The sequence below is a fragment of the Neofelis nebulosa genome, chromosome 10, assembly GCF_028018385.1.
Source record: "Neofelis nebulosa isolate mNeoNeb1 chromosome 10, mNeoNeb1.pri, whole genome shotgun sequence".
NCBI lineage: Eukaryota > Metazoa > Chordata > Mammalia > Carnivora > Felidae > Neofelis > Neofelis nebulosa.
Window position 1 is genome coordinate 59,561,153 of NC_080791.1, and position 21,489 is coordinate 59,582,641.

Here is a 21,489-nt window from a genome sequence, read left to right on the forward strand (position 1 = left end):
AGCACCCGCGCCCCGCCTACCCCGGCCCCCAGATCCTGGAGCCGCTGACCCGCCGAGTGACCTCGGGCCAGTCACGGCACCTCTCCGCGCCTCGCCTTCCCGCTCTGCAAAGTGGGGGCAATGTTATTTGGCCGACTCAATGGGACTGCTTGTAAAGCTCTCGGCACGGGGCCTGGCATCCAGTAGGCGCTCCAGAACAGCGGCTATTTTTATTATTAATTAAGGAGTAACGAAGGTGACAGCTGTGTAAACTGTAAAGCGCTGCGCCTGAACGAACGGGTATTATTAGCACCCGCCCCCGCCCCAGCTACTCCCTCCAAGACAACAAACTTGAGCCTTTGTGGGCGGGACGCCGAACCGGGAGCTCCCCTTATCGGGTACGTTCAGACACCCCCGCTCAGACGCCCGCCCTTGGCGGGAGGGTGGGGGGAACACGGTCGCCGGAAAGGGGGCGGGGCCCATGGAGGGTCTGGCCCGCCCCTTCCCCCCAAAAAAGACCTAGCCGGTGGCAGCGTCTCCCGGGAGTCCGCTTCCTGCCCCGCCCCTCCGCCCCTTGGCTCCTTAAAGGCGCAGGCCTCCATCCTGGCTCCCACTGCTGCCAACTCCTGAGCCACCGTCGGCCTATCCCCTTTAACCTGGGAGAGAACTTTCACTTTGCTCAATTGAACCTGTGCCTGGGTCAGTCCCTACAAGCTCCTTCCTCTATTTCCAATAAGTATTTGTTTAACCCAGCGGGACCAAAGCTTGGGATACGGAATGGGCTCTGTGGGGGCTTTCCCGACTAGGTAAATATAGTGACTAAGAGACAGCCCCCCCACACCCAACAGTGTCTCTAGACCCCTCCAGGAACCCCATAAGTCATCCTCCAAACTGCCCGACTTTTCCCGTCACTCAGCTCTAGAAATGAGGGAAGGTGAGTCTGCCATGAAGGAGACACCCTGGTGCGGTGGGGAGGGAAGAGACCTGGACTAGGAAACTTCATACCTGGGTTCTAGTCCTAGCTTGATCACCAACCTGCCTGGTGTCTCAGAGAGGTACCTGTGCCTTTTTGGAGATGACTGTGAGGGGGATGTAGAGACAAAGACTTCCCCAGGGGAAAAAGGCAAGAGGGAGACCCAGAGACCTACTCAGGCCTAGTTCCTGGGGGATGTGTAGAGACAGAACAGGTGTATCTAGCAATCGCCAGAGGAGAGGCCAGGCTTCTGCCCCTGGGAAGCCCCCAAGACTTTCCAACCTTTTCCCATCCTCCTGGCTGCAGCAGGGCTAAACCAATTCTAGACTCGAACATTTCATCTTCCAGGAACCTCCCACACTGCCCTCCCCATTCTTCTGTCTTCCGCCTCTGAGGGTTCCTAGTCTCAACTCTGTCCCTTCAATCCACATCACGTGAGAATTTTTTTCACCCCCACTGGGAATCCAGAGCCTTCCCTGGACTTCCATCCCCAGCAGAGCTGACCACAAAGCCAGGCAGACAGGACCTGAGAGAAAGTGGGGATATTTGGGGACCAATACAAGTAACACAGTCCTGGACCTGTCTCTCATGTTTGGCTACAAGAGAACAGGATCCCCGAGGACTATTAAGGGCACAGACACTGGGCTCACATGCTTTCTGGCAACATCTCCTTTGTACTTCACAACTCTGGGGGAAAGAAGGATTATTATGCCCATTTTACTGAGGAAAAAACTAAGCTTTAATGTAGACAAGCAACTGCTTCACTTTCCATAGTCAGTAGCAGAGCTAGGATTCAAACCCAAGTCTCATTTCTCTCATCTGAAGGAATACAAAAGCTATGGAAGCTGTCCTCTACTTACTGAAACCAAAACCATTCATCAGACACGGATAGGTCTGTCTCTTTGTTTGAACTGACTGTCAGAGAAAGCCCAAGGCCCACCATGGAAGCAGGAACCGGATGGTAGAAGGATGGATAATGAGTGGAGGCATGCTTAGCACTCCCTCATTTGTGAGAGCTATGCTGAGCCAAGCTTGGTCATCAAAACTGGGGACATGCAGCGAACATGCCTGAGGAGGGCTGGACTCAGCTGAGGAGCCAGAGGTGCAGCATAGGGACCAGGCTGAGCAGGAGAAGCCCAATCCCATGGGGCATGGCCCCAGCACTCATGGCCAAGGCATAGAACCTGGCCACCTCCTCGTTGGGGTTGCCCTGGGCCGGGTCGAACCACATCTGGATGCAGCGGCCGCTCCCTCGGCTGTAGTTGCTGAGTTTGTAGGAGCGGCTCCAGATGCCCTCACACAGGGCTGCGGGCGTGGGAAAGTAGGTCTCAAATGTGCGGCAGGTGGCTCCGGCTGGACACTTGTTCGATCCTGCATGGGGAGAGAGGGTGGACACAGACATTCAGCCCCTGGGCCCAAAGCCCATTTCTGGCCACCCCCCTGGAGACCCGCACCCAACCCCAGATCCTCGGACCCCGCCTCCATCTCCGCACCCCCAGGCCCTCACCTGAGCTCCAGTCCCAGCCCTTGTGCCAGTTGCTCTTGCAGGTGTAGGAGGTGCGGCAGTCCTCCCACCATTGCTGACAGTCTTCCTTGCACAGGGGCACGTCCAGGAAGCGTTCCTTGCGCCAGCTCTGGTTCACCTGGGTGGGAGGTGGGGAGGGAGGGCTCCTCTCAGCCAGGGGTGCTGGCAGCCACCGCCTTGACCACCTTGACCGAGCAGGATGGCAGCCCGCTGGGCTGGGGTGAGGGAGAGGCCCGTACCTCCTGGATCCAGGGCCCCAGATTGGGTGAGCACTCGTACAGACAGTTGTCCTGAATGAAGTGGCGCTGGCAGGCAGGCTCTATCTTGCCGCAGTGGTCCAGGTTAAAGTTATACAAGAGGGAGGGGTCCTTGTGCAGCTCCTGGCTGGTGTTGTGTGAGCAGCAGGCGTTCTTCCTCCAGGGAGTGCACTGGGTGGAGAAGACACTGGAACACATGCCTCCCCCACCAAAACCTTCAGCCTCTCCCTATTTGGTGCTTGGTCTCCTGCCTCAGGTGGGTTGTCCTAGGGAAGTTTACTGTGAAGACCCCTCTGTCCTTGGCCTCCAGGAGCTCCCATCTTGGGGGAGACTTAGTTATAACAGTGTAATCAGGGGTTGTGGGAGCTGGAAAGAAACCCTGTCTTGGGAGGACAATAGCTATCGTTTAAGCAGCCCTTCATATTTTATAGGGAGTTCTTTGATTTATTTATTCATTAAAAAATAATTACTGAGTACCTATTTCTATGCCAGTTACTGTTCTAGATGCTAAGAATACGGTAGAAAGCAAAACAGAAATATGTGTTCATAGAACTTACATCCTGATCAATGGAGACAGACAGTAAGAAACTAAAAGAGAAAAAATATAGTGTCAGGATATGATCAATTACATGGAGAAAATTACAGCAGGGAATAGGGATGTGGAGTATGGGGTGATTGTTGAAATTTTAAAGAAGGTGGTTGTGAAAAGCCTCACTGGAAAGTGGCATTTTGAGCAAAGGAGGAAGGGAATGACCTATGCAGTAATGTATGTTGAATAACTTTCTTCTTGGTAGGTATTAAGTTCTGTGTCCCCAGCGGTGAGGCCAGTGCCAGACACGTGGCAGGCCTGTAAAAATATTTGCTGAAAAAAATAAATGAAAGACCTATTTATGATTTCCTAAATCTAAACTCCATCTTACATATAGATGCATCATATTTTAGTAAGCTTTAATAGAGACTGGCTTTTTCAGGACTGTAAATACTATGAAAAGGAAGGCCGTGCTATGTGTTTTGTTTTACTGGAATTATTCACTATTTTAGAAAATTATGTCATCAATGGCAACACTGCATAGAGTATCTTATAGCATTTGAGTTGTCAACAGAATATACCTGTATCCATCTTCATTTGTAGCTGCCCCATTCCTAGTGATTTGGTGAATAAAAGCAAACATTGGGGCACCTGGGTGGCTCAGTTGGTTAAGCTCCCAACTTGGGTTCAGGTCATGATCTCACAGTTCATGAGTTTGAGCCCACGTCAGGCTCTGTGCTGACAGCTCAAAGCCTGGAGCCTGCTTCAGATTCCGTGTCTCCCTCTCTCTCTCTCTGCGCCTTCCCCTCTTGCATTCTCTCTCTCTCTCTCTATCTCTCTCTCTCTAAAAAATAAATAAAGATTAAAGAAAATAAAGCAGTAACTTAAAAAGCAAACATGCCATTTGATAGTGATTTCTAACGTAGTCATATCAGAGAATTGACACATGGAAATATATTTTATTATAAATTGCTTTCTTTGTGCTTCTCTTTTGTATTACAGATAGATAGAGTCATGTTGATATTTTTTAAGTTAAATGTACAAATAGGTCCTATTGGCTTTGAATTTTATTTCAGAAAAAAAGGAGACATGGAGTCTCAGTAGAGTTGAAACCAACTGGCATCCGCTTGTATAGAGTGAGTGGATGTGCAGCAATCGTGCCCCTGGGTCACAGCCGTAAGAGCCCTTGTCCTCTACTCTGACGCTTCATGGACTGGCACGTGATGAAGGTAGTGAGAACCATCCTCCCCGACAGTCTCTTACCCTCTAACATGCTGGGAGTGCCCACCCCAGTCCTACCCCCACACCACAGGGGCTGCTTATGTCCAGATCTTCTGTGCGTCCTCTGCTTCTCTGGGCCCATTTCCTCATTTGGGTTCTATGGGGGAGAACATGATCTCCTACATTGAACGACTACTGGGAATGTGAAATCACGTGCAGAAAACTCAACGCGTAGTAAGTGCTCAACAAGTGATCATATCGTATCACTGCTGACATTATCCTCTGAGGAGGCCACCCCTAAATCACCTCAACCAATACCCCCCACCCTACCTTCATCTTCTCCCACAGCAGTAACTCAGGATGTGGGGCTATCTGATCAGTCCGTCCTTCCCCCACCACCCTGACTTCCTCTTCCCCATTAGAACCAACCCCCTCCCCAACTCGAGCCACACTACGGCCATACCTGGTCATGCAACTTGTCCTCGGGGCCTGGCTTTGTCTTGTGGTGCTTGGCGTCCATGCAGACGTTGAGCAGGTCTACCCTGTTCCGGGCACTGCACATGGAGGCTGTCCAGGCCAGCAGCAGCAGCAGAAGTGGTGTCAGTCTCCAGGCCATGTCTTTGTGTCCCTGCAGATGGAGCTGTGGTTAGGGAGGCCGAGGCCTGAAGGGAGAGAGCCTCATGCGGCGTCCCCCTTGACCCCCTGCATCAGTCTCCCCATCTCCACAGTGGAGGATGGGGTCAGACCCTGTTCCTTTAGTGCTGGGGTCCTGAGGCTCCCTGAAGCTGAAGTAGAGAAGGTTGGCAAAGGGGGCTCCCCATTCCAGGCTTGGTGGGCTCAGAGGAGATCTGAGGTTAGTGGACTGGCTCTGGGGGAGTCTTCCTAAATTGGAGGAGATGTTTTTGTGCCCTCATCTTCTCTCAACTTTACCCAAGAAAAGTAATTAAATAGTTCAGGTCCATGCCCTCCTGCCCTGAAAGGGGCCAGGGACACCCATTGCCCTTATGCTGTGTCCAGCAAGTGCTCCACGAGGCACCGAACCACCTGGGTTCCCGTGCCAGCTTAGAGACCCTGTTAGCCTGGGGAAGGCAGTGGCCCAGCTCTGCTGAGTTCTCCCGATCACCATGAGGGTCAAGGGATGTAGCACATGGGGTGGTATTTGGTTAAGTAATACAGAAATAGAAAGAGTGGTGGTTTCTAACTTTTGCTTCCTCAGACTTTTTCCTTCCTTGTTTTCTGAAAACCATTTCCTCCCTCCACCCCATCATGACTTTGGCCTCCTCAGCTCTCGCTAGGCTAATGCACTTACCCCTGCAGATCCCCCTTCCTTACCCTTCAGAAAACAAGTGCAGAGACCCCTGGGCCCTTGGGGACAACATAAAACATAAAAGTACCTCATGTTGGAACAGCCAAATAGACGAGCACTTAGAGTCATGGGAGTCACCCAGCAAAAGTGACGGCCCGCTTCTCTGTTCCTGACTGACCCTCACCCCCCACTCCCATCTATTAAAGATCTATTCCTGGGGCGCCTGGGTGGCTCAGTCGGTTAAACTTCCTACTCTTGGTTTTGGCTCGAGTCATGGTCTCACGGTTGGAAGGTTCAAGTCCTGCATCAGGCTCTGTACTGACAGCCTGCTTGCAATTCTCTTTCTTCTCTCTCTCTCTCTGCACCGCCCTCCCATGTCTTTCTCACTCTCAAAATAAATAAATAAACTTAAGGGGGAAAAAAAGATCTGTTCTTTGGGCTCTGTCACTGAAGTACCGGAAGGGATAATGGAGACTCCTTCCTCTCTCTCACCATCCCTACATGCAGCTGATCATCACAAAGCCCTGGTCAAGGGTCCTTCCAAAGATCTTTCTGGAATTCACTTCCCTTGGCTCTATATTTGGGGTCAGGTCTTCCCTCCTCCAATTTCTTCCCCTTAAAGTCACCTTCCCCACAGGAGCCCGAGTGATCTTTCTAAAGAAAGATCTGCCCCTCCCCTACACAGAAACCCGCCAAGTCTCCCCAGTGTCCCTGTCACCCTTCCCTCTTAGGGCATCTTGCCTGAGCCTCCTTTGCGGCTGGGAGCACACACAGCTGTGTCTGAATTGGCCTCTTCTCAGGCTGGCAATGGCTCCAGGCCCTTTGACTTTCACCAGTGGTCTCTGACCTCGGTGCAAGACAGACTGTAAGAACTCTGGTTAGCACAGTATAATTTCCTCATTCGGCTCTTCTGGTCTTCCCTCTCTTCCAGGCCCCACCCATTCAAGGCTCCATTAGTCTCTCAATGTATTCATTCCTGTTTCCATTCAACTCTTTGTTAATTTATTCATCACAGGATTCACACATCCAAGATTCATCAAAACCTAGAGAAGCTCATCTCTAAGGGGGATCTGAACTTTTGAGGTACCCCACGTGGTTGTTAGGATGAAGCGGGTTTGTTGGGCGTGAGGTGCAGTAGGGAAAAACCCAGGCTTTAGGGTCAGGCCATGGGTCCCAATGGTAGCACCGTCCCTCACACAACCTTGGAAAATGTCACAGCCTTTCTGAGCTTTCGTTTACTCTCCAGGAAATTGTGGAGAATTATATATGGAAAAGCCTGGCACAAAATGAGTGGGCTTAAATGATAGCTCTCAGGTTACTTTTTGAGTAGCCAGGTAGACATAGGTAGAGGTTGAAGTATAGAAGTCAAGGGTCACAAAGAAAAATGGTCTCAAATCTGGTAAATGGGGGCCCCTGGGTGGCTCAGTCGGTTGGGCGTCCAACTTCAGCTCAGGTCACGATCTCACGGTCCGTGAGTTCGAGCCCCGCGTCGGGCTCTGTGCTGATGGCTCAGAGCCTGGAGCCTGCTTCTGATTCTGTGTCTCCTTCTCTCTCTGCCCCTCCCCCGTTCATGCTCTGTCTCTCTCTGTCTCAAAAATAAATAAACGTTAAAAAAAAAATTAAAGAAAAAATAAAAAAAAACCCTGGTAAATGATCATATCTCACCACCTAGCATTTCTATGAACATAATTGAAATGGGGTGCCTGGGTGGCTCAGTCAGTTAAGCGTCTGACTTCAGCTCAGGTCACGATCTCATGGTCCATGAGTTTGAGCCCCGCATCGGACTCTGTGCTGACAGCTCAGAGCCTGGAGCCTGCTTCGGAGTCGATGTCTCCTTCTCTCTCCAACCCTCCCCCCATTCATGCTCTTTCTCTGTCTCAAAAATAAATAAACATTAAACAAAATTTTAAAAAAAATAATTGAACATTTTTTGATAGCCTTAAAAAAATGTGGTAGGGGCACCTGGGTGGCTCAGTAGGTTAAGTGTCCAACTCTAGATTCAGCTCAGGTCATGATCTCATGGTTCATAGTTCGAGCTCCACATCGGGCTCTGCACTGGCAGTGTGGAGCCTGCTCGGAATTCTCTCTCTCCCTTTCTGTGCCCCTCTCTAGCCTGCGCTTGCTCTCTTTCTTTCAAAGTAAATAAATAAACTTTTTTTAAAAATGTGGTAAACATTATGTAAAACTTAACATCTTAATTATTTTTAAGTGTACAGTTCAGTAATTTTAAGTGTATTTATGTTGTGCAATCTCCAGAAACTTTGCGTCTTGTAAAACTGAAACCCTATTGTCATTAAGCAACAATATCCCATTTCCTCCTCTCCCCAGTCCCTGGTAGCCATCATTCAACTTTCTGTTTTTATGAATTGACTACTTTAGATATTTCATATAAATGGGAATCATATAGTATTTGTCTTTTTGTCGCTGGCTTATTTCTCATAGCATAATGTCCTCAAGGTTAATCCATATGTCAAAATTTCATTTCTTTTTTTTTCTTTTTAATGTTTTATTTATTTTTGAGACAGAGAGAGACAGAGCATGAACAGGGGAGGGTCAGCGAGAGGGAGACACAGAATCCGAAACAGGCTCCAGGCTCCAAGCCGTCAGCACAGAACCCGACGCGGGGCTCGAACTCACGGACTGCGAGATCATGACCTGAGCCGAAGTCAGCCGCTTAACCGACTGAGCCACCCAGGCGCCCCTCATTTCTTTTTGATAACTGAATAGTAATTCATTATATGTATATGCTACATTTTGTTTCTCCATTCATCCCTTTATAGATCCTGGGATGCGTCCACCTCTTGGTATTATGAAGAATGCTATTACGAACATGGGTGCACAAATATCTTTTGAGGCCCTTGCTTTCAATTCTTTCATATATCCAGATATGGACGAGCTGGATCATATGGTAATTCTACCTTTAATTTTTAAGGAACTGCCATAATATTTGCTGTAATAGTTGTACAATTTTCCATTCCTACCAACAGTGTACAGGGTTCTAATTCCACCACATCCTCACCAACACTTGTTATTTCCTGTTGGCTTTTTGTTTTTTTAATAAAAGCCATCCTAGTGGGCGTGTGAGGTCATGGATTGGATTTGCATTTCCCTGGTGATGAGTGATGTTGAACATCTTTTCATAGGCTTATTGATCATTTGTATATCTTCTTTGGAAGATATACAAATGTCTGTCCAAGTTGTTTGCCCACTTTTAAATTGTATTCTATGTCTTCAAAAAAATTTTTTTAACGTGGGGCGTCTGGGTGGCTCAGTCGGTTAAGCATTTGACCTCAGCTCAGGTTATTATCTCAAGGTTCATGAGATCGAGCCCCTCATTGGGCTCTGTGCTGATGGCTCAGAGCCTGGAGCCTGTTTCAGATTCTGTGTCTCCCTCTCTCTGCCCCTCCCCTGCTCATGCCCTGTCTGTCTCTCTCTCAAAAATAAACATTAAAAAATTAAAAAAAATTTTTTTATTTAAAAAAAATTTTTTTAATGTTTATTTTTGACAGAGAGAGAGACCTAGCATGAGCGGGGGAGGGGCAGAGAGAGAGGGAGAACAGAATCTGAAGCAGGCTCCAGACTCTAAGCCGTCAGCACAGTGCCCGGATGCAGGGCTTGAACTCACAAGCCTGAGATCATGACCTGAGCTGAAGTCAGACATTTAATCAACTGAGCCACCCAGATACCCCATTTGTATTACATGTCTTTTTATTGTTGTAGGAGTTCTCTATATATTCTGGACTAACCCTTTGTCAGATATATGATTTGCAAATCTTTTCTCCCATTCTGTAGGTTGCCTTTTCATTCTGTTAACTCTCCTTGGATGCCTGGTTTCCCATTTTGATGCAGTCTAATTTATCTGTTTTTTCTTTTATTGCCTGTGCTTTTGCTGTCATATCCAAGAAATCATTGCCTAATGCAATGCCATGAAGCTCTTCCCCTGTTTTGTTTTGTTTTTTTAAAGGAGTTCTATAATTTTTAAAGGACACCTGGGTGGCTTAGTCTGTTAAGTGTCCAACTTTGGCTCAAGTCATGATCTTGTGGTTTGTGACTTTGAGCCCCACATCGGGCTCTGCACTGGTGATGTGGAGCCTGCTTGGGATTCTCTCTCTTCCTCTCTTTCTCTGCCCCTTCCCCAATTGTGCTCTCTCTCTCTCTCTCTCAAAATAAAGAAATAAACTCTAAAAAATTAAAAAAAATAAAGAAGTTCTATAGTTTTAGCTTTTACATTTAGGTCTATGATCCATTGTGAGTTTAATTTTTATATCAGGTATAAAATGAGAGTGTCCAACTTTATTATTTTGCATGTGAATATCCAGTTGTATCCCAGCACCACATATTGAAAAGGCTATTCTTTCCCTCATTGAATTGTCTTGGCACAATTCAATTTGTCAAAAATGTGGACTCTCAGTTCTATTTCATTGACCTACATATCTATATTTATGCTACTATCACACTGTCTTTATTATTGTAGCTTTGTAGGAAGTTTTGTACTCAAAAAGTGTGAGTCCTCTAATTTTGTTCATTTTCAAGAGTGTTTTGGCTGTTATGGGTTTCTTCTATGTCCATATGGATTTTAGGATTAGATTGTCAATTTCTCCAAAAAAGCCAGCTGGCGTTTAGAGAAGGATTGAATTGAATCTGTAGATCAGTTTGGGGAGTAATGCCCTCTTAACAATAGTAAGTCTCCTGATTGATGAACATGGGCTTTCTTTCCATTTATTTAGGTTTTAAATTTCTTTCAACAATGTTTTATAGTTTTCAGTATATAAGCCTTTTACTCTGTTAAGTTCACTTCTATGTATTTTATTCTTTTTTATGCTATTGTGAATGGAATGATATTCTTTTTTTTTTTTTTAAGTTTTATTTATTTAAACAACCTCTTCACCCATTGTGGGGCTAAGAACTCATGACCCCAAGATTAAGAGTCACATGCTGTTCCAGGGTGCCTTCGTGGCTCAGTTGGTTAAGCATCCTACTCTTGATTTCGGCACAGGTCATGATCTCATGGTTGGTGAGATGGAACCCTGCACTGGGCTCTGTGCTGGAAGTGCATAGCCAGCTTGGGGTTCTCTCTCTGCCCCTCCCCCATTTGCTCATGCTCCGCCCCCCCCCTCTTTCTCTCAATATAAATACACATTTAAAAAAGAAAAAGAGTCACATGCTTTTCCGACTGAGCCAGCCAGGTGCCCCTGGAATTATAGTCTTTTTTTTTTAAGTTTATTTATTTATTTTGAGAGAGAGAGAGCAAGCAGGAGAGGGGCAGAGAGAGGGAGAGAGAGAATCCCAAGCTGATGGTATAGAGACTGATGTGGGGCTCGAATCCACAAACTGTGAGATCATGACCTAAGTTGAAGTTGGACACTTACCTGGCTGAGCCACCCTGGTGCTCCTTAAGTTCATTTTTATATTTTCATTGCAGGCATATAGAAATACAATTGATTTTTGTGTATTTATCTGCTATCCTACAAACTTTCTAGACTCACTTATTAGTAATACTATTTTGTGGATTCCTTAGGATTTTCTATGTACAATGACATCTGTGAATAGAAAGTTTTACTTCTTCCTAGAGAAACATTTCCTAGATGGCATCCCTTTTATGCCCAGGCTTGTACTTGAGTTTCTCCCTGCAGTCTCTAGGCAGCTTTTTAAGCTGTGGACCAAATGGAAATGATAAAGCTTTTTGCAGCAAAAAAAGGAAGGAAGGAAGGAAGGAAGGAAGGAAGGAAGGAAGGAAGGAAGGAAGGAAGGAAGGAAGGAAGGAAGGAAGGAAGGAAGGAGAAATAGTTTTGCTTCTTGCTTTCAAATCTGTATGCCTTTATTCCTTTTTATTGACTAACAGGCTTAGCTACAACTTTTTTTTAATTAATCTCTACACCAAAGTGGGGTTCAAACTCACCACCCCAAGATCAAGAGTCGTGTGCTCCACTGACTAAGCCAGCCAAGTACCCATAGCTACAACTTTTGTACAAGTTGGATAGACATGATGAGCATGGATATACTTCCTTATTCCTGATATTAGTGGGAAAGCCTTTTGATGTTGACTGGGATGTTATCTGTGCCTTTTTCATAGATGACCTTTGTCAGGTTGCGTGAATCCTCTTCTATTCCTAGTTTGTTCAGTATTGGGTTTTGTTTTGTTTTAAATCATGAAAGTATTTTGGATTCTGCCAAATTATGTTTCGACTGAGATGATCATGTGGGTTTTGTCTTCTATTCTAGTAATATGATATTTTGAATCAATTAATTTTTGGATGTTAAACCAACTTGCATTCTGGGATTAATCCTATTTGGTCATGATGTGCAATCCTTTTTATATGTGGCAGGATTCAGTTGTGGGTTGTTTTTGTGTGTGTGTGTGTGTGTGTGTGTGTGTGTGTGTGTGTGTATATATATATATATATATATATATATATATATATATAATTTTATTTATTTTTTTTTTGAGAGAGAGAGAGCACACAAACAGGGAAGAGGGGCAGGAGAGAGAGAGAATCTTAAGCAGGCTCCATGCTCAGCATGGAGCCCAACTCGGGGCTCAATCTCATACCCTGGGATCATGACCTGAGCCAAAATCAAGGATCAGATGCTTGGGGCACCTGGATGGCTCAGTTGGTTAAGTGTTGACTTTGACTCAGGTCACGATCTTGGGTTCAAGAGTTTGAGCCCCACATGGGGCTCTCTGCTGTCAGCACAGAGCCCACTTCGGATCCTCTATCCTGTCCCCCCCCCCGTCCCCAGTCTCTCTGCCCCTCCCCCGCTAATGCTCACTCTCTCACTCTCTCAAAAATAAAATAAACATTAAATGAAAAAAAAATTTTTTTTAAGTCATTCTTAACTGACTGAGCCATCCAGGCGCCCCTGGCTGGATTCAGTTTGCTAGTATTTCATTGAGAATATTTATGTCTTTATCCATAGTGGATATTGGTCTGTAGTTTTCTTGCAATGTCTTTGTGTGATTTTGTATCAGAGTAATATTGATCTCACAGAATGAGTTGAGATGTATTACCTCTTCTTTTTTGAAATAATTTCTTTTTTTGTTAAAGTTTATTTATTTTAATAATGTCTACACCCAACGTAGGGCTTGTACCCCAAGATCAAGAGTCACATTCTATTCCAACTAAGCCAGTTGGTGCCTCAAAGAGTTTCTGAAGGATTGGTAGTAATTATTCTTTAAACATTTGGTAGAGTGCACCACTGAGGCTGTGTGAGCCTGAACTTTTATTTGTGGGAAGTTTTAAAATTATGAATTCGATCCCTTTCCTTGTTACAGGTATATTTAGATGTTTTACTTCTTCTTATGTCATCTTTGGTAGTTTGTATCTTTCTAGGAATTTGGCCATTTCATTTATGGTATCTAATTTATTGGCATACAATTGTTCATAATATTCTTTTACAATGCTTTTTATTTCTGTATTAGTGTTGTCTCCTCTTTTATTCCTGATATTATTAATTTGACTCTTCTTTCCTTTTTTTCTTGATCAGTCTAAATAAAGGTTTTTGTTGATATTCTCAAAGAAACAACTTTTGGGGGCACCTGACTGGCTCAGTCAGTAGAGCATGTGACTCTTAATCTTGGGGTCATGAGTTTGAGCCCCATGTTAAGTGTAGAGCTTACTTAAAAATGAATTAATTAAATAATTAATTAAAAAAAACAAAACAAAGAACCAACTTTCATTTTCATGGTTTTTCTCTATTGTTTTTCTATGCTCTATTCCATTTATTTTTGCTTTACTCTTAATTTTTTTCCTTTTCACTTTGAGTTTATTTTGCTCTTTTTCTATTTTTTAAGGTAGAAGGTTAGGTTTTGATTTAAAATCTTTCTTTTTGGTGTGCCTTTGTGGCTCAGTCGGTGGAGTGTCTGATTCTTGGTTTTGGCTCATGTCATGATCTCACGGTTCATGGGATTGAGTCCCATGTCAGGCTGCATATTGATACCGTGGAGCCTGCTTGGGATTCTGTCTCCCTCTCTCTCTGCCCCCTCCCGTGTGTGCACACACGTGTGTCTATCTCTCTCTCAAAATGAATAAACTTTAAAAGATAAAATAAAATGCCTTTCTTTGCCTCTTAACAATTTTTGTCTTAAATTCTATTTGTCTGATACTATTATAGCCACTCTAGATATCCTTTAGTTATTTTTTGCATAATGTATCTTTTTCCATCCTTTTACGTTCAGCCTTTTTTGTGTCTATGAATCTGAAGCGTGAGTCATGCAAAGAGTGGATAGTTGGGGTGCCTGGGTGGCTCAGTCGATTAAGTGTCCGACTTTACCTCAGGTCATGATCTCACAGTTTGTGAGTTCAAGCTGTCTGCTGTCAGCACAGAGCCTGCTTTGGATTCTCTGTCTCTCTGTCTCTCTCTGCCCCTCTCCTGAGCTCTCTCTTTCTCTCTCAAAAATAAATAAACATTAAAAAAAAGAGTGTATAGTTGGACAATGATTTTTTTATCTGCCAATCTTTGCATTTTTATTGGAGAATTCAATCTATTTATATATAATGTAATTACTAATAACAGGTTTTACACCTGCAATTTTGTTTTATATATGTATTTTGGTTCTTTTGTTCCTCTATTTCTCCTTTACTCCCTTCTTTTGTGTTTAATAGATATTTTAAAATGTACCCTTTTAATTACTTTGTTGTTTCTTTTATTATATTTTTATAATTTTTTCTTAATAGTTGCTCTGGGGTTGCAATTAACATCATAATTTATAACAATCTAGTTCAGATTAATACTGAGTTTCAATAATGTTCAAAATTTTACTCCAGTATAGTTTCATTCCTTCTCATACTCCTTTGCTGTATTATTATATAAATTACATTTTTATACACTATGAGCATATTAGTACCCTTTTAGGGGCACCTGGATGACTCAGTTGGTTGAGCATCAGACTTCAGCTCAAGTCATGATCTCATGGTTTGTGAGTTTGAGTCCCGCATCTGGCTGTCAGCGCAGAGCCCACTTCAGATCCTCTGTCCCCCTCTTTCTCTGCCTCTCCCCTACTTGTGCGCTCTCGCGCTCTCTCTCTCTCAATAAAAAAAATATACCATTTTATAGTTATTGCTTCGTGAAGCTATCTTTTCCCATTAGACAGGATAAGAAAAGAGTTACAACATAAAAACATTTATACCGTGTTTTCTATTTCTTTTTTTTAATTTTTTTTTTCAACTTTTTTTTTAAAATTTGTTTTTGGGACAGAGAGAGACAGAGCATGAATGGGGGAGGGGCAGAGAGAGAGGGAGACACAGAATCGGAAACAGGCTCCAGGCTCCGAGCCATCAGCCCAGAGCCTGACGCGGGGCTCGAACTCACGGACCGCGAGATCGTGACCTGGCTGAAGTCGGACGCTTAACCGACTGCGCCACCCAGGCGCCCCCGTATTTTCTATTTCTTTATGCAGTAACTTTTACTGGTGCTCTTTATTTCTTCATGTGGATTCAACTCACTGTCTGGTGTTCTTTCATTTCAGCCTAAAGGGCAATCATTAGTATTTCTTGTAGGGAAAGTCTGCTAGTGACAAATTCTCTCAACTTTGGTTTATTTGTGTATGTCTTCATTTCTCCTTTGAAGAAGAATTTTTTTGGTTATAAAATTCTGGGCTGACAGTCTTTTTCTTTCATTACTTTGAATATTTCATCCCATTGCCTCCTGGACTTCATAGTTTCTAAATGAGACATTAACAGTTGATCTTATTGAGGATCCTTTATAAATGATGAGTCATTTTTCTATTGTTGCTTTCAAGATTCTCTCTTTATAGTCCAATAGTTTGACTCTGATGTGTTCAAGTGTGAATTTCTTTGAGTTTCTCTTACTTGGAGGTCACTGAACTTAGACGTGTAGATTAATTTTTTTATTTAAAATCTGAGTGGTTTTGGTCTTGATTTCTCCAATTATTTATGCTCTTATTCTCTTTCTACTCCTTCTAGGACTCCCATTGTGCATATTCTGGTATGCTTGATGGTATTCCCACATGTCCCTGTGTTCTGTTCATTTTTCTTCATCCTGTTTGTTTTTAAGAATGGGCAATTTCTGGGGCGCCTGGTTACCTCAGTCCATTAAGTGACTCTTGATTTTGGTTCAGGTCATGATCTCACTGTTCGTGGGTTCAAGCCCCACATCAGGCTCTGCGCTGACAGTATGGAACCTGCTTAGGATTCTCTCCCTCCCTCTCTTTCTGTCCTTCCCCCACTCATGTGCTCATGCACGCTCTCTCTGTCTCTGTGTCTCAAAATAAATAAGTAAACTTAAAAAAAATGGACAATTTCTATTTCCAAGTCTGTAGATTCTTTCTTCTACCCCTTCAAATCTACTGCTGAGTACCTACAGTAAGAAACTGTTTTAAATTCAGACTTTACTTTTCCTTAAAAAAGGAGCTTAAGGTTCACAACAAAATCAAGGAGAAGGTATAGGGATTTCCCATATACCCCCTGCCTCCAGACATGCATATCTTCCTCCATTATAACATCCCCAACCAGAGTAGTACGTTCGTTACAACTGATAAACCTACATTAACACATCTTAATTACCTGAAGTGCATAGTTCAGATTACAGTACCCTTTTGGTGTTGTACATTCTTTGGGTTTGGACAAATATATCATAGCACGTGTCATTATTATACAGATTATTTTCATTGCCCTAAAAATACCCTCTTCTCTGGGGCACCTGGCTGACTCAGTCAGTAGAGCATGTGACTTTTGGGATTGTAAATTTGAGCCCCACGTCAGATGTACAGATTACTCAAAAAAATAAAGTCTTAAAAAAAAAAAAACCTCTCTGCTCTGCCTATTTATCCCTCCTTCTCCCCAGCCCCCAACAACCGCTGATCTTTATAATGTCTCCTAGTTTGCACCTTTTCCAGAATGTCATATAGTTGGAATTATATAGTCTGTAGCCTTTTCACGTTGGCTTCTTTCACTTAGTAATATGCATTCAAGGTTCCTCCATGTCTTTTCATGGCTTGATTATTCATTTCTTTTTAGTGCTGAATAATATTCCATTGTCCGGATGTACCACAGTTCATTTATCTGCTCACCTACTGAAGGACATCTTGGTTGCTTCAACATTTGGCAATTATGAATAAAGCTGCTAGAAACATCTATGTACAGATTTCTATGTGGACATAAGTTTTCAAGTCCTTTGGGGAAATGCTGGATTATATGGTAAGAATACGTTTAATTTTGTTAGGAAACCACCAAACAGTCTTTCAAAGTGGCCGTATCATTTTGTATTTTCACCAGCAACGAATGAGAGTTCCTATTGCTCCACATCCTCACCAGCATTTGGTGTTGTCAGTGTTTCAGATTATTTTTTTCTGTTAGGTGTATAGTGGTATTTCACTGTTGTTCTTGCTTTAATTTTTTTTTTTAATGTTGAGTTATTTTTGAGAGAGACAGAGAGAGAGTAGAGGAAGGACAGAGAGAGGGAGACACAGAATCCGAAGCAGGCTCCAGGCTCCAGGCTCTGAACTGTCAGCACAGAGCCCGATGCAGGGCTCGAACTCACGAGGGGCGAGATCATGACCTGAGCCGAAGTCAGAGGCTTAACCGATTGAGCCACCCAGGCGCCCCTCACTATTGTTTTAATTTGCATTTCCCTGAAGATATATATGTGGAGCATCTTTGCATATGTTTATTTGCCATCTGTGTATCTTCTTGGCTGAGGTGTCGGCTAATTAAGGTATTCGGCTATTTTTAATCAGGTTGTTTATTTTCTTATTGTTGAGCTTTAAGAGTTCTTTCTATTTTAGAAAACAGTCCTTTATTTGGTATGTGTTTTGCAAATATTTTGTCCCAGTCTGTGGCTTGTCTTCTCATTCTCTTAGTATCTTTTACGTATCAGAAAATTTTAAAAATTTTGATGCTTATTTATTTTTGAGAGAGAAAGAGAGAGAGTATGCACACACACACATGAGCAAGCAGGGGAGGGGCAGAAAGAGAGAGAGATGCAGAATCTGAAGCAGGCTGTCAGCTGTCAGCACAGAGCCTGATGCAGGGCTCGAACCACAAGATCATGACCTGAACTGAAGTTGGAGGCATAAGGGACTGAGACACCCCGGCATCCCAGAAAATTTAGATTTTAATTAAGACTAGCTTGTCAGTTCTTTCTTTCATGGATCATGCCTTTGGTTGTGTATCTTTTTTTTTTTTTTTAATGTTTATTTATTTTTGAGAGAGAGAAAGAGTGAACGGGGGAGGGGCAAAGAGAGAGGGACAGAGGATCCAAAGTGAACTCTGTGCTGACAGCAATGAGCTCCCCCTCGGCTGGAGCTCACAAACTATGAGGTCATGACCTGAGCCGAAGTCCTATGCTCAACTGATGGAGCTACCCAGGCTCTCCTGATTTTGTATCTTACAAGTCATCACCAGGGGCACCTGGGTGGCTCAGCTGGTTAAGCATCCACCTCTTGATCTCAGCTCTGGTCTTGATCTCAGGGTCATGAGTTCGAGCCCCGCGTCAGGCTCTGTGCTGACAGCTCAGAGCCTGGAGCCGGCTTCGTATTCTGTGTCTCCCCTCTCTCTGCCCCTCCCCTGCTTGTGCTCTGACTCTCTCTCAAAAAATAAAATAAAGTAAACATTAAAAAAAAAGTCATCACAAAACCCAGGTCACCTAGATTTTCTTATACATCATCTCCTAGGAGTTTTATAGTTTTGCATCTGTGATCTATTCAAGTCTGTGATCCATTTTCAATTACTTCCTGTGCCTTCACAAAAAGTGTGACGTGTATCCAGATTTATCATTTTGTATGTGATGTCCAGTTGTCCTGGCAACATTTGTTGAAAAGATTCTCTTTGCTCCATTTTATTGCCACTGTCCCTTTGTCAAAGAGCAGTTGATTATACTTATGTGAGTGTATCTGTGGACTCTCTGTGTCATTAATCCGTTTGTTTATTCTTTTGCCAATACCACATTGTCTTTTTTGTTGTGTTTATTTTCTGAGAGAGAGAGAGAGAAAGCTAGTGAGGGAGGGTCAGAGAGAGGGAGACAGTGGATCCAAAGCATCCTCCTCAATGATAGCAGAGAGCCCGATGCGGGGCTCAACTCATGAGCCCCGAGATTACCACCTGAACTGAAGTGGGATGCTTGCCGCTTAACCGACTGAGCCACCCAGGTGCCGCCCACATTGTCTCGATTACTGTAGCTTTGCAGTAAGTTTTGAAGTCAGGTATTGTCATTTATCCAACTTTGTTCTTCTCAATATTGTGCTGGTTGTTCTGGGTCTTTTGCATCTCCACACAATCTGTAGGCTCAGTTTGTCAATATCTACCAAGTAACTTGCTGGGATTTTGATTGGGATGACATTGGATCTATAGATCAAGTTGGGAACAACTGACATCTTGACGATATTGAGTCTTCCTTACATGAAATATGTCTCCTTTATTTAATTCCTTGATTTCATTCATCAATTTCATAGTTTCCTCACATAGATTTTATACATAGTTTGTTAGATTTATACCTATGTATTTCATTTTTTTCCAGATGCTATTATGAATGATATATATATATATTTTTTTTTAATTTTTTTTTTCCAACGTTTTTTATTTATTTTTTTGGGACAGAGAGAGACAGAGCATGAACGGGGGAGGGGCAGAGAGAGAGGGAGACACAGAATCGGAAACAGGCTCCAGGCTCCGAGCCATCGGCCCAGAGCCTGACGCGGGGCTCGAACTCACGGACCGCGAGATCGTGACCTGGCTGAAGTCGGACGCTTAACCGACTGCGCCACCCAGGCGCCCCGAATGATATATATTTTTTAATTTCAAATTCCACTTGTTCATTGCTAGTATGTGGGAAGGCAGTTGACCTCCACATATTAACTTTATATCCTTCAATCTTGCTATAATCACTTATTAGTGCCAGAAATTTTTTTGTCATTTCTTCAGATTTTCTTTTTTCTTTTAATTTTTTTTAATGTCTATTTATTTTTGAGAGACAGAGCGAGACAGAGGGTGAGTGGGGAAGGAACAGAGAGAGACACACACAGAATCCAAAGCAGGCTCTGAGCTGTCAGCACAGAGCCTGATGTGGGGCTTCAACTCACAAACCGCGAGATCATGGCCCAAGCAGAAGTCAGATGTTTAACCAGCTGAGCCACCCAAGTGCCCCAGATTTTCTTTATAGATGAATATGTCATCTATGAACAAGGACACTTTATTTCTTCCTTCCCAATCTGTACCTTTTATTTCCTTTTCTCATCCTGATCATCCTGATGCATTAGCTAGAACTTTCAGTACAATGCTGAGAAGTGAAAGGGACCTCCTTACCTTGTACCTGATCTTAATAGGAAAGCTTCAAGTTTCTCACCATTGAGTATGTTAGCTCTACCTCCAACTCTTGATTGGGTTGGGTTGGGGAACCAAGGGTTCCTAGCATCGTGGGATCAAACCCCGTATTGGGCTCTGTGCTGAGCACGGAGCCTGTTTAAGATTCTCTCTCTCTCTCTCTCTCTCTCTCTCTCTCTCTCTCCCCCTTGCCTATCTCCCCCACTTGTGCTCGCACTCTCTCTCAAAAAAAAAGTATGTTAGCTCTAGGTTTTTTGGTAGATATTCCTTATCAAGTTGAGCAGTTTCTAGTAAATATTTCATTTCAGTTATTGTACTGTTCTACCCTAATTTCTATTTCAGTTTTTAAATAATTTTTATTTCTTTTTTTTATTTCTTTTTATTTTTTAGGTAGGCTCCATGCCCAATGTGGGGCTTGAACACATGATCCTGAGATCAAGAGTCACATGTTTTACTGACTGGCGCCAGCCAGGCATCCCAATAATTTTTATTTCTTTATTGACGTTCTCTATTTAGTGAGACATCATTTTCATATTTCCTTGAATTCTTTAGACATAGTTTCCTCTTTTTTTTAAAAAAAAAAAGTAGGCTCTACGCTCAACACGAGGCTTGAACTCATGATCCTGAGGTTAAGAGTGTCACGCTTTGCCTACTGAGCCAGCCAGCCACCCTACTTCTTGCTTATAATAGCTGGTTTAAAGTCTTTGTCTAATAAGTCCAGTGTCTGGGCTTCCTCAGGGACCGTTTATTCTGAGTGCTTTTTTTCCCCCCTGTGTATGACTCACACTTTCCTGTTTCTTTGCATGTCTCATATTTTTTGTTGAAAATTGGGTAATTTTTAAAAAAGATTTTATTTTTAATCTCTACATTCCATGTGGGGCTTGAACTCACAACCCCAAGATCAAGAATTGCACACTCCACCAACTGAGCCAACTAAGTCCTCAAAAATTGGGTGTTTTAATTAATGTAAGATGGCAACTCTGGAAATCAGATCTCCCCAACTATGGCTTGAGTTGTTGCTGCTTATTTGTTTATCAACTTTCATGGGTTAATTCTGTAGAGTCTTATTTTCTTTGTCATATGCGGTCGCTGAAGTTTCTGCCTGGTTTGCTTAGTGGTCAGTTAATGATTGGACAGAAATTTCATTAAATTCCTTGAAGCAGTAAGTTTCCTACTTTTTACCAAGGGTTCAGGCAAGCCTTCAACACTCTGGCAGTTTACTCTGCCTTATTCCTCACTTCCTGCATGAGCAGGACCTCAAGCTCACCAGAGTTGATGGAGAGATTGGAACTTCCTCAGGTATTTCCTGGATGTGCTCACAGTTCTGTAAACATTTGCAGATTTCTAGATCCCGAGGTAATCAGAGATTTCATAGCCCTCCATCGACATTTCATTCCCCAATATTCCTCTTAAGTTTTTTAGC

At 43.5% G+C, this 21,489-nt stretch overlaps 1 protein-coding gene and 1 long non-coding RNA gene across 6 annotated transcripts in view; one reads left to right on the forward strand and one right to left on the reverse strand.

Moving 5' to 3' along the window:
• The first annotated feature begins 5 nt into the window (after positions 1-5).
• The window catches only part of LOC131487310 (uncharacterized), a 34,040-nt gene continuing 12,556 nt past the window's right edge, over positions 6-21,489 (forward strand). Inside the window, exons 1-4 of one of the 4 annotated variants that reach the window (XR_009249705.1) lie at positions 6-913; positions 4,340-4,492; positions 8,571-8,698; positions 16,767-16,946. This is a non-coding gene — a long non-coding RNA (uncharacterized LOC131487310). Of the gene's footprint in view, positions 914-2,895; positions 2,991-4,339; positions 4,493-8,570; positions 8,699-16,766; positions 16,947-21,489 lie in introns of those variants that run through there. The other 3 variants (XR_009249703.1, XR_009249704.1, XR_009249706.1) reach the window with 3 other exon arrangements.
• On the reverse strand, positions 1,668-6,681 carry FOLR2 (folate receptor beta). 2 transcript variants are annotated; one of them, XM_058687887.1, is made up of 5 exons: positions 6,532-6,681; positions 4,948-5,112; positions 2,717-2,905; positions 2,460-2,595; positions 1,668-2,323 (listed from the first exon to the last, which is right to left on the reverse strand). In XM_058687887.1, exons 2-5 carry the CDS (start codon positions 5,098-5,100, stop codon positions 2,037-2,039), a joined length of 765 nt encoding a protein of 254 aa, XP_058543870.1. In that variant the 5' UTR covers positions 5,101-5,112; positions 6,532-6,681; the 3' UTR covers positions 1,668-2,036. The 2 variants fall into 2 exon arrangements, with proteins under 2 accessions (XP_058543870.1, XP_058543871.1); XM_058687888.1 differs by lacking the exon at positions 6,532-6,681 and adding an exon at positions 5,529-5,641.

Excerpts from the sequence above, each read along its gene's own strand:
- FOLR2 (XM_058687887.1), bottom strand. The coding sequence starts at position 5,100 with ATGGCCTGGAGACTGACACCACTTCTGCTGCTGCTGCTGGCCTGGACA. Across the intron at positions 2,596-2,716 it reads TGGGGCCCTGGATCCAGGAG|GTGAACCAGAGCTGGCGCAA; the intron begins GTACGGGCCTCT and ends CCTCCCACCCAG. Across the intron at positions 2,324-2,459 it reads GGGCTGGGACTGGAGCTCAG|GATCGAACAAGTGTCCAGCC; the intron begins GTGAGGGCCTGG and ends CTCCCCATGCAG.